The following is a 12,616-nucleotide window of genomic DNA, read 5'->3' on the forward strand; positions in this document are numbered from 1 at the left end:
TCTTTTAAATGTTCCTATTGATACTGCTTGAGCATTATGTCACTTTTTACACTTAGTTTTGTAAAATGAGAATAAGTTAAATTGTTAGCAAGTTGAAGTAAGGGCACTGACAAAAATTGTTACAGTGAAACATGTAAGCAAATTACTATTACATACGGAATGGTAAAACGTATATTTGAATATTTCAAAGCTGTTAGTTTATTGTTGTGTATAATTTTACATAAAAGATGCTCACGGTTTAGTTAGTAAAAGCTTATGGCAGCGGAGAGTTGGTTTTATGTGTTGTGTCCTCCAAGTTTCTCCCAGCCCCTGTGTCAGGTTACTTGGAGACCCTGAACTGGCCCAGTATGAGAGACTGTGAATGGAGTGAAACTAACACTGGAGTCCTGGACCTTGCATGTAATATTGTGAGGGCAGGCTTAGAGCCTGGAAAATGCTTTGATCCTCCATCTAGGCATCTTATGCTTGCTATAAACTGTAAGAAATACTACAGAAGTAAAACCATTGTACCATCTCTCACAATAAGACAATAGCAAAAATGTATCTGCACATACTAAATTGCTTTTATTAATCCAGAACTGCATGCTACAGATACTGTACAGCATGAACATTTATTCATTACAAAAATGTTTTTTAAACCATTGAAATGGAAAAAAAAGAATAAGAGCATAAAATAGAACAGGAACATCACAGCCGTTAGGAAACATTCAAACTATTCACAAAAATGTCAACATTAGCATCTTAGTAAACCAGAGAAAAACCGAGACGGGTTACAGTCGCGTCATGTCAACTACTATGGCACCAAATGGATGATTTTCTGGTAACTTTTTACAGCCTTTTGCAACATCAACATGCCTGTTTTTAGCTCTATCTATGCTTAGTAGTGTACTGTATAGTGGCAGTTGTTTTTTTTTTTTTTTTTATTATCATCATGTCTTAATTTACTTAATACCCTCATATTTATAATTTGGCCCAGAAGGGGGTGTATATGTCTTTTCTTTTTTTATTTGACAATCTGCTACCAAACACATCTGTCATAGCAACATTTATTCTACATACATAGCAATCTATGTAACGTCACAGCAAAATATGATTAAAAAAATTACTGCTATAACATAGGGAGAAGAAAATTATCACAAGTTTGGCACAGAAATTTATATGCAAGTCTACAGTCTGCTACAGACCCAACTGTAGAGTAAAAGTAGGGTATTAGTCATTTTTTACTCTTAAAATCACTTTTCCCCTTGGCGCATTCAAGTTTCCTTTTGTAAAATGGCTTTTTGTTTCATAGAATAAAGTTGAGCACATCTCTCCTTTAAAAAGAACTGTATTCCGTCCATTTGGCGGTGAACGTGTTTTGTAAGGAAAAAAAAATTAAAAATTATTGTACAAATGACCCATATATAAGTTGCTTTATGCTAAGAAAAAAATCTTTATACAATGTTTTCAGGAAAAAAAAAGAACAAAAAGAACATATTTTAAAAAGGGACAACATACATGATACAACAAGCAATTTCTAAAGCAATAAATACTACTGGTTCTATAGCGTTGTAAAGATTTGTGTCAAAACCCCAGGCCTCCCACTCCCAACCCCAAACCCACTAAGTCCAGTCCCAATACCCCAAATACAACGCCATGGAACAATGCATATTAACACAGTATCTCCCCCAAATATTTCTGTACATTTAAACAATAACAAGTAACATCACAATAAAAGTTGTTCCGCACAATTGTTGAAGTGGCACTGCATTCACCGTGCTCTCAAAGTTTAACAGATGTAATATGTATGATTGATTCGCAAGCTCGTATTTAATACAAATAATGAAGAAGAACCAACTCCTTCCAGGAAAAAACAAAAAAAAAAAAAGAAAAATGAAAAAAGAGGGGAGGCAATGTTATAACAGCTTTTCAAAAAGATGCATTTCAGTCTTTCAATAGTTCACGTATTGGAAATATAATATCATTTTTGTGATTTTTTTTCCATCTTTCACACATAAAAGGCTGTTAAAAACAAAAATTGGCAGAACCACAAAGCTCATAATCTGCAAGTTTCTTTTTCTCTATAATTGAAATAATGATGGGTCAAATATTGACCAATGAACTTGACAAACACTGTACTAATTTAAAAGACAAAATTAACACAAAAACAAAAAATATATATTTATATAAAATTAACAAAAAGAACATTAAATTTGTAAGCTAATCTATAGACTTGGTTACAAGCGAAAGAGGCTGGGGTTGAGTTCCAGTGATGGTATTATGGGAATGCAACAAAGATGTTGAAGGTCTTGCCAGTGAAGAGGAGGGTGCAGTCTGTTGTGATGAGATGGTTGGGTGGTCCAGTGTCCCATTTTGTGTGCCAGACTTGCCAGCTGGGCTGTCCAGGAGGACTAATGAGGGTGGCATTGAAAGGTGTGCCAAAGGGTCTGGTTTCATAGTCAGTGAGAGAGGTTGCATTTGTTCAGTCTGTGATTTTGAGTCTTTTGAGGGTGAGGCTAGCATAGACGGAGAACACGGAGGAGAGTCTAATAAGCTTCCATCTGAAGAGGGTGGGCTGGCGCAGCTACCTTCACCTTGTATGTAGCGAATGCACTTTTTTTTTCTCCTAGAAACAGGGAAACAATTATCTGTAAACAAAGGTTCAATAGACAAAAATGTTTTAAAAGCATTTCACGATGGCTTTAAAATATGCTGGAATTAATTTTAATTTTTTTTCACTAAAATGAATCTACTTTCGGAATGAAGGAGTGAGACATGCAGGTAAATGCTGTTCTAAATCGGTAGTTGTCGTTGCTTTAAAAATTAGCATTCAATACACAAAAGTTGACAAAACTACAGGAGTGCCTGCAGACATACGAGCAGCATACAAGTCTACACAGGCTTGACTTATAAATAGTATACTTTACAAAGGTATAGAAATATGGATGTCTAATCTCATTGACAACCAAACATACTGTAACTGAGAAAGAATAACAGCAGTGGAAAGCAGGAATGAACGAAGGGAAAGGAGAAAACAGAAGAGAGTAACAGAAATAACTGGTTCTACGGCCTGCAGGCTGTGGCTAGATATTAAAGATTCAGTGACAGGGCTTGAACTTTTGAAGATATTTTAACTATGCTGTTGATATTTCAGCTAGAATTCTGAACGAGTTACCAGTTTTGTTTTTTGTGGGTATCTGGTAATTGGGTTTTTACAGGCAGGAGTGCAAGGCCAAAACACCAATTTGGAAGGCTGCAACCACTTGGTGAAGCATTGATTTACAGAGTGTTAGTACAAACCAAGGAACAAATAATCAGCTTCTGTCTTGCTTAGCAAGGAGAGTTCTGCTAATTTTTTTACTCTGTTGAGTGTGGAAACATTGATCAAGCTCATTAAACAAACACACTGAATTTCAGGCATGTCAATGTCACAATATTTGCGTCTTGATTTATTGTGGCCACAAATTTCTTGACAATAGCTCAGCTAATTTTAAGCGGGAGCATTACTCAAGTGTAAAGTGATGTCCAAAATCTGAAATGGCCTTCTTGCATACAAAAATGGGTGATATAAACAGCTTCTAAAATAAAGAATGCAAGCGTACACAATTTCTCTCTCAATTATTTACATTACCCTAGTCAAAAAATAATTACTTTGCAGTCAAAACAGTAATTGTTGTATTTTGTTTTATCCCCGAATTGGACTTTAGCTTGTACCATTTCAATGTATACTAAAAGTTCTGTGATGAGGTCAAAGGGTATTTTATTATTTACTGTAGTTCTTCCCATATACTTATTTTTAAAACAATGTTTCAAGACTAGGAAATTTAATTAACAATGTTAATACTGTCAACAAAGTAATTCCATTACAAAATATAACGATACACCAACAGGTAATATAAAAAAAAATATATATATTTTTTTAATTCCTCATTTTCAGATAAGAATTGTTTCGCAAGTTATACCCAGCCTGTATGCACTGATGCGCTTAGAAGCAGCATTTCAACGTCTGAATTAAAAAAAAAAAAAAAAAAAAAAGAGGAAAAAAAAAATGGGCACAAATTTGTTAAAGCCATTAAAGCCTGCAGGAGCAGCACATGCTATACTGAGAAGTATTCATGCTGTGAGTTGAAATTAGAAAAGAAGAAATGGATGTATAGAAATACATGGCATATCAAAATAAAGCAGATTTAAAGGGAGGAGGGGCAGGGCGTGCATGTTTGTGAAAACAATCCTGGTAAGATAAGCCTTCAATCTACCTACTAGTGAAAAGAAAATGTGAATGTATATTACTGGTTTACTTGCCAATTAATATAGTACTGTCTTTACATACAACGTACTTGACCAAAGAATGCATAAAAGGTAACAAAACTCCACAGACTGCCAAAAGAACCTCCACAGGCATCACTCTTGGCAGACTAACATAGGCTGATCATAACAGGAACCTAACATTACCAATATGATGGATATTAATGAGACAGATGATAAATGTAAGGAAAACTAAGAAGGTACACAAAAATAAGTAAAATTTATTCCATTATCCAGTATTATTTTGTGTATGTGTCCAAAAATTCAGCACAAGTCTCCCTTAGTAAATGCTAAATGAATGATTAGTTAAAAAATAAAACTATACCAAACTGGAAATATATTTTACTTTGCCAATATTTAATGGATTGGTATTTAAATTCTAAATTGCTTGGTGTGCAATAAGTACAGTAAAGACAGCACCTATCTCATACATACAATTACTTATATCAATGTATGGGAAAACTGAAAACATACTTTATGGTGATCATTTCCTCTTCTGGTCTGCGAATATTAAATGGTATACAGTATGATGTAAACATGGTCAATTCAACCGGTTTGCATGTAACTAGCATTTATTTAATGATAGCTTTAAAACTTCATAAAGATGTGACCTCTCAAAAAAAAAAAAAAAAAAATGAAGTGACCGATTGTTATTTTTGTGACAGTTGTTTACCTTTTATAATGCACAAACACTGCTATTATGCAACAATTGAACTTTTGGCAGTATATATCTTCATATCTTATAAATGTGTATCTTTTAATATTTTAAACACCATATAAATTGTGACTCTCTAAGATGATTACAATTGTGAGTACTAAATAATTATAATTATATTGCACAAACTGTCAGTTTATGCAGAATCCGCAAATAGTTCCACGCATTTATCAAAAATTTCATTAAAAATAGTGCTTGTGTAAATGAAGCAGAATTGTCAAACATACATGAACAATGAAAGGTAAATGTCAGCAAGCCAAGATTCTGTGGTGAACAAAATGATTAAAAATAACAACATCAATTTAATTTACATTCTGTTCATAAGATAATGTAGGGTTAAGTGTTAAGAAGATTAGAAGTAAGCAGACAACAAGGTTTCATGCAATGAGAAGATGTTCAAAATGTAGACTAGTTTCAAAACTCCCAATGGATCAAGGGAGCACACACAATCTGAGTGTCAAAAGCACTCAGTTATTCACACAAATGTACACCTTGTGCAGGGGCAAGGCCCAAATACTTGGTAGAAGAGGAAGTTTGGGTATACATAATGTATCAAATATGCGGTTTATATAATCCAATTAAGTACTTTTACCTGCCAAAAATAAACTGAAAATGGACACATTTACTGTATATGAACCTAAATGCCTTCTTATTCATCTGTGCTCATCTAGTAAATATCAAATCAAATATTTATTAATTCCAGTTCGAAATTGTCTAAAAATTCAAAATGAATGCTGTTTAAACCGGAATTTCATGGAATTAAGTTGTCTTTAGTTTAAGAAATTAAAAAAGCAACAAATTTGTGTCTACACTGACAGCCACAACATTAAAACCACCGACATGTAAAACGGATAACACTGATTATCTTACAATGGCACCTGTTAAGAGGTGAGATATATTGGGCAACAATCAAACAGCCAATTCTTGAAGGTGACAGCCTGAGAACAGGAAAAATGGGTATGTGTAAGGATCTGAGAAATTTTGACATGAGCAAAATTGTGATGGCTGAACGACTGGGTCAGAGCATCTCTGAAATGGCCCAAAGAAGGACAACCAGTGAACCAGCGACAGGACCATGGGCGCCCAAGGTTCAATGATAGGTAGTCCACGAAGGCTAGTCCGTCTGGTCCAGTCCCACAGAAGAGCTACTATAGCACATACAGTTGAAAAACTGACCATAAAAAAGTGTAAGAGCACACAGTGCTTTGCAGCTTGCAACATATTGGGATGCATAGCCCCAAACAGGTCAGAGTGCCCATGCTGTTCACTGCTGAAAGAAACTACAATGGGAATGTGAGCTCAGAACTGGAACATGGAGCAATGGAAAAAGTGGTCTGATCTGATGAATCACGTCTTCTTTTAGATGGGCGGCTCGGTGTATACAGTATGTGTGTTGTTTACCTGGGGATATGACTGCAGCAGGATGCACTATGAGAAGAAGGCAAGCCATAGGAGGGAGTGCAATGCTCTGTTGGGAAACATTGGGTCCTGGTGTTCATGTGGATGTTACTTTGAAACATACCACCTACCTAAAGAATGTTGCAGACCATATTCACCTCTTCATGGCAACAGTATTTTATGATAGCAGTGGGCTCTTTAGGAAAGATAATGTGCCCTGCCACAGAGCAAAATTTGTTCAGGAATGGTTTGAGGAACATGATGAAGAGTTCAAGGTGTTGACTTGGTCTCTAAATTCCCCAGATCTCAATCCCATAGAGCATCTGTGGGTTTGGCTGAAGAAACAAGTCTCATCCATTGAGGCTGCATCTCACAGCTTACAGGACGTAAAGGTTTTACTGCTAAAGTCTTGGTGCCAGATACCACAGAACACTTTCAGAGGTCTAGTGGAGTTCATGCCTCGATGGCAGGTGTTTTGGTGGAACGTCAGGGACCTACACTATATTAGGCAGGAGGTTTTAATGTTGTGGCTGATCAGTGTTTTTATGCTTTTCACAAAATTAATCACAAATTTATGCTCTAGTAGCAAGTCCTCTGAACAACCAAAAAACAGTGGGAGAGTTAAAGCTATTTTAAAATAAATAAACATGTAAACAACCAAAAACAAATATATGTGATAAATCCCTGCACCACACAATGTGTACAGTATGAATAAAAATGATATTTGGAACAAGAGTCTCTAAAACTTTCCCTTCTGTACAAGAATTGTTCATTTTCAACATTTTTGGAAGTTGCACCTTTGATATGAAATGAGTGCTCAATCAGGTATTATAAAGTTACTGTTCATTACAGCATACACATCTTACAGTAGACAATAGTTGAGAAAGTTTAAGAGACCCCTGGACCAATAAGAAAGACATTAAGTGTCACAAAGAGGGGGGGTATTACTTAGCAGAAACAAATACCTACCATGAAAATATTCCAAATTCAAAGACTGCTTGTATTAGAACAAAGAAATAACAGATTTAAGCTATGTCAGGTTATTAAGCAGGGAGGTGCATTAAGGAGAAATTATGCTATAGAGGGAAAACATTGACAAAACAAGAAATCACTAGAGGATTACCAGTAGTGGGAAAAGAAACAAAAACTTTTTTGATTGGCTGTGGGGAAAAATTTGCCAATAAAACTGTGATAAATTCTAATATAAAAAGAGAGAGAGATACTGAATATACCGTATTTTTGGCACTTTATTTCACACAGTATATGACAAAACATTTACAAATGAATTTTAAAATGCTTAAAATCAGCATTCTGGATACTATTCAGCATACAAGAACTATTTAACAATATACAATTAATACATGTGGGTCTGATACTGATATGTAGTATGTTTTTATTGTATGTAATAATATTACACAGTTTATACAGCAATTTATAAAATTACAGCACATCAAATACAGGATTCATTGCAAGTCCTGCCAATCTGAGTTAATTTTATGTCACCAATTTGTATTTATGTCCTATCTTTTTGATCAACTGTACTCCTTTGGCATTACATTTAAAAATTAATTTGCAAAGCAATTAACACAAGCAGCCTAAAATATTGGGGTGGTCTACACTGACAAACTCACAAGGAAACTAAGATATTTTGATGAGACTTTTCTTAAAGCTAACTATACAAATTTTATTGAGCGTTTACTTACATATCTTCATCCTTACATGGTTTACTCAGTAGTAACATTTAAACAGAGGCAAATAACTTGTCTTTACTATGACTTTCTGCAACTATGATATACAGTACACCCTGCCATGCTTTACTGTGGCAAATCAGGTCTAGTTTCGTATCTATTATTCTCTGTTCTTGATGTCATGTTTTTCCTCCTAGTATCTGTTAATACTACACCTTTATTTCTACTTTATAACTGTTACAATTTTATTCTACTCCATAATTCCTCTTTCATTCAAATATTATTCTTAACTCTTTGGTGTTTTTGTTCATTATAAATGAGGCAACAAATAAAGAACGGTTAACTGGCTAACTGATTGTTAAAGTAATTATCATAGCACTGGCCACTTTTCCCCACAATAAACCAGCAAAAAAGAATCAGAGTGAATTGCACCATCCTTTGCGACAGAAGTATTCAAGCAGAGTGTATGAAGCAATGATTGTCATTAAATTATGTCAAACAGAGATTTTTTATTGCCTTCATTCCCAAAAAGGTCTGCTGGGAATATACCTGCATGGTTTGCACCATAAACTCTGTTGGTCAAGTCCGAACAATGCACGGCACTTCTTTGGAGTATTTGCATCTGTTAGCCAAAGGTAAACACAAAAATATAACAACAAAAAGTAGACACTGGTCATTGGGTGTGATATCTAGCTGAAGCTAGCATTTCAGCTGCATTTACTGGTAATTTCCTCTTGCCAGACAAATAACATTTTGCAATTATTTCTCTACTTTAAATCAAGCAATGATCTATACTGGCTATTTCAAATAGAGCTCTTCAAACCAATGCCAATCCAAGCTGTGGCAAGTGCCTTTAGGATTTCTTAATAAATCATTTATCCTTGAATTTATCTTTTTCTCCTAGACTGAAGGTAAATAAAATCTTAAATAAAAAAAAGAAATGCCTGCAAAAATTATTGAAAGCCGCAGAAATTGTTTCCAGTCTAAACCCAGCTCACCAAGAAGTCACAGAGGCAAGAAGGAATGGAGAATTAAAAATAAAATAAAGAGAAAAATAAAAGGTGATAGCCAGAAAGGAGAAAGTACCAATTCAAAACCAGCTGCAACCAGCCATAGCAAGTCTGGGAATACTATACACACCTGCACGGACCGCACCAGTTATTCTGTTGATCAAGGCCAAAGCGCGCTCGGCATTTCTTAGGAGCGCTCAGGTCTGAACGAATTGAAGAAAGAAGCGAGCACAGAGGAAAGAGAAAGAAAGAGAGAAATAAAGAAAAATAAGGGGAATGAATGAATTTATCACCAATTAATAAATGTACGTATTAACCCTTAAAAGAACATTTTAGCCAAAAAATTAAAATGGGAAAGTATGGCAATTAAAGCTGCAGTATCCCTTTTCTAAAGGACTGACTGCCTTAAACACATTGTTAGTCAGATAAAATTAATGTTTAATTTGTTTAGTTAAGGGAGTCCATTAGTTTTTAAAAGATAATTAAAATTAATATTTACTACATCTTAAAAAAAAACAAACAAACAGCCAGGTGTTTATTTAAAAAATGGGACATGGCAGCTTTTTTTTTGGCACAATTTATTTTTTAGTCTAGAAAAGAAATGTTGTAAGTGAAAGGAAGCAGACTGCAGAATAGGACATTAGTCCTAGCAGATAAAGCAGTGAAGCTAGCAAAGATTAGACCATAATTAGTGATTGCATATATATATATATATATTTTTTTTTTTCATATATATATTTATTATTATATAAATTCACTTCAAGTAAAGTTGCTGCATAGAATGAGCAAGGCAGAATTACTGCTTGAACATGCTTTTTTTTATATAAAGATAAAAATAGAAAAGGGTAAGTACTAAGCAGTTAGATTAAGGAGGTTTACTTTTAGTTATCAACGGGAGAAATTTCATTTCAGTACAGTCACTTTAAAGTAATACTGCACATTAAATATGCCAATAGGAGAATGGTAAATGTTGCAATATTTTAAATAACAGAGTCATTGTACTCCCATAACTGGGTTTTAAGTCATTTAACAAAAAAACAAAAAATATATAAGATGCTGAAAAGACAAAAATAGAAACATCAGTTATTTACCCTTATTAAATTAATATATTAATATTACACAAGCTATAAATTTCAGTTAAAAAAAATGAAAAGAAAGCATGAGTTAGTAATTGAAGGACTCAAAATGACATTAGCACCTGTAATCGGAGGAAGTGAAAGGCAAGGATTTGGAAAATATTCTCTGTGTTCTGAAAAAAAGAACAAATACAAGGCCTTCAAAAATGTATCTAGACTCTTATTGGCTGCAATAACAAGTTAGCTATGCAGTATTTGCTTAACGCACAGGAGAAATAAAAGAAAAGATATGAAACAAAATTAGCAAACCTCCTTAATTTAAGATGGGGATGATTATTGTAAGGCATGCATCAGAACACGGGTACAGCCCAAGTTAACATCTAACATAAAGAAGCAAACAAACTCATAGCCAAGGCACAGGCATTAATATAACATTTTTCCACAGTTAATAGCTCTTGCAATAATAACCTGAACATCAATATGTCTAGTTCATGCACTGGCAGTTTGTATTAGCTTTTAACAAAGGGGTAGTAACAAACAGTACATTACAACATTTAAATGATGCACTAGCTAGCAACCAGATCTAAATATGCCAGGCAAAAGCCTAGCCCTTTTATCTTTGAAATGTCACAAGTCTGACACATGATCGCTACCCTCTATTATAAGAGATAATTGCTGCTCACTTACCATTGGTCTCTCCCTGTTGCTTATCCCTTTTTCGCTTCTTTTTTTTTCCCTTTTTATTTTGAAATACCATTAAAAAAGAAATAAAAAGAAACCTTAGTTATTATTTTGTAGATAACAAAAATATAAAAATCATATAATAAAATGTGTACTCATAGTTATAACTGTGCAAAGCACCTGCAGATCATTGGAACTTGTGGTTCTTTTATAATAAACAAACAAGTCTGCTTGGCAGAAGGAGACAAGCAGGGAGGGGGAAAAAGTGGTTTCATCTTCTATCAAACCGATAACTTTAACTTAGCATCAAAACCTCGGGCTGCTGCAGACAAGTAAGAGTTTGGTGTTCCTGCCTAGAGCAGCAAGAAGACCCCAGTTCAACTATATTAGTCACCTAGTATCTTTAGGCTTGTGGAGAAGAAAACAGGAGGAGAACTGAAAATATCCTAAATTTTGTGGGTCTTCTGACCCCTCTAATGGACTGATGGTTTTTGGTGCAGGCAAATCTGTGCAAGCGTTTTCTGCTCTTTTTAAACTTAAGTCATGCCTTGCTTCTTTTTTGCCTGTAAAAAACATCTTTTGACAATTTACACAAAAGCGTCCATCCTCCACAGTTTCAAACGGCAACAATACCTTTGAGTTGACATTAGCATCAAGTAACTGAAATGATCTTTTCACCTCACAATACTTGCATGGATGATTCATTCGAGTAAGCAGAGACCACTCAATCAGATTATAAAGCAATTCAATTCCTAGAAGTCTTCTATTGCCCCTGGCAAGCTGTATCATACACACTTTATAGCAGACCAAAATCAGGCACTCAGGGTGATTGTGTTGGTGTGAATTTGCCTAACAGCCTGGAGAATCCTACTATTCCCCTAGTGATGTTCAAAAAGTTTCAAATACCCATCTTAATTTGACCCTCAGCTCCAAAAGATCTCCAACTGGAGTTTAGAGTATTTGTTTTCTTGTTCTTTTTCCTTCTTGAGTCATGCTTGGAGACTTCTATATACCCAGACTGATAAAGGAATAAAGTCTACTACACTTTGTAATTTTTTTTCTTTTGCTCATATAGCAGAGGTCAAAAGCTTTAAGCATGAAGAACAGCAGATACTACTGAAATATTTCTTTCCGATACATTTGTACAATACCTTAAAGCATCTAAAATCACATAAAACCTTTTTTATGACCATAATGTTAAAATAAAACTGGCAGTGACACAGTTTTATCAGTTACTGCAACCAATGACTGTTGTAAATTTGTGCAATATAATCAGCAGTGAAATTGTTTATTTTCCTTATTTAAATATATACAACTCATTGTATAGTAAATGAAAGTATTTAAAACTTTTGCTTCCTTCTGAACAATTCAGATATGAGCAAGGATCAATGCATCCAGAAAGCATTCATACCCACCCCAAAACCCTGATTAGCTTTGATTGAGATAAAATTTGGAGAGCTTTGCATGTTTAGCTCTTATTTATTTTCCTTGCCATAAGCTTTAGTAAAATCTGGCTTCAAATTTCTATTAAAGAATTTTTTTTACTTCCTATTCAAAAGAACATCCCAAAACATGTCAAAAACAGCAGGAGATGAGTGAGGCAGTAAATAAAAAAAAGTATCGTGGTGAGTGACATGGATACAGAGTAGGTAAAAAATGACACTGTAGTAAACAACACAAGCATTTCTTATAAATAATTAACACCATCACCTAAAATGAAACAAATAAAATAACAATCTTGCATGCAATCATTATGTATTTTGC

The 12,616-nt window shown here is 34.4% G+C and overlaps 1 protein-coding gene across 20 annotated transcripts in view; it reads right to left on the bottom strand.

Moving 5' to 3' along the window:
* Positions 1 to 545: 545 nt before the first annotated feature.
* The window catches only part of tcf7l2 (transcription factor 7 like 2), a 224,132-nt gene continuing 212,061 nt past the window's right edge, over positions 546 to 12,616 (bottom strand). For 5 of the 20 annotated variants that reach the window (XM_028795796.2, XM_028795804.2, XM_028795798.2 and 2 more), the window contains 4 exons: positions 10,859 to 10,907; positions 10,294 to 10,344; positions 9,226 to 9,298; positions 546 to 2,605 (listed from right to left, as the gene is read on the bottom strand). In XM_028795796.2, coding sequence (XP_028651629.1) covers positions 2,200 to 2,605; positions 9,226 to 9,298; positions 10,294 to 10,344; positions 10,859 to 10,907 — 579 coding nt within the window. In that variant the 3' untranslated portion in view covers positions 546 to 2,199. Of the gene's footprint in view, positions 2,606 to 8,634; positions 8,708 to 9,225; positions 9,299 to 10,293; positions 10,345 to 10,858; positions 10,908 to 12,616 lie in introns of all 20 variants that reach the window. The other 15 variants (XM_051922107.1, XM_028795822.2, XM_028795817.2 and 12 more) reach the window with 6 other exon arrangements.

This window comes from Erpetoichthys calabaricus, chromosome 2 (genome assembly GCF_900747795.2).
Source record: "Erpetoichthys calabaricus chromosome 2, fErpCal1.3, whole genome shotgun sequence".
Lineage (NCBI taxonomy): Eukaryota > Metazoa > Chordata > Cladistia > Polypteriformes > Polypteridae > Erpetoichthys > Erpetoichthys calabaricus.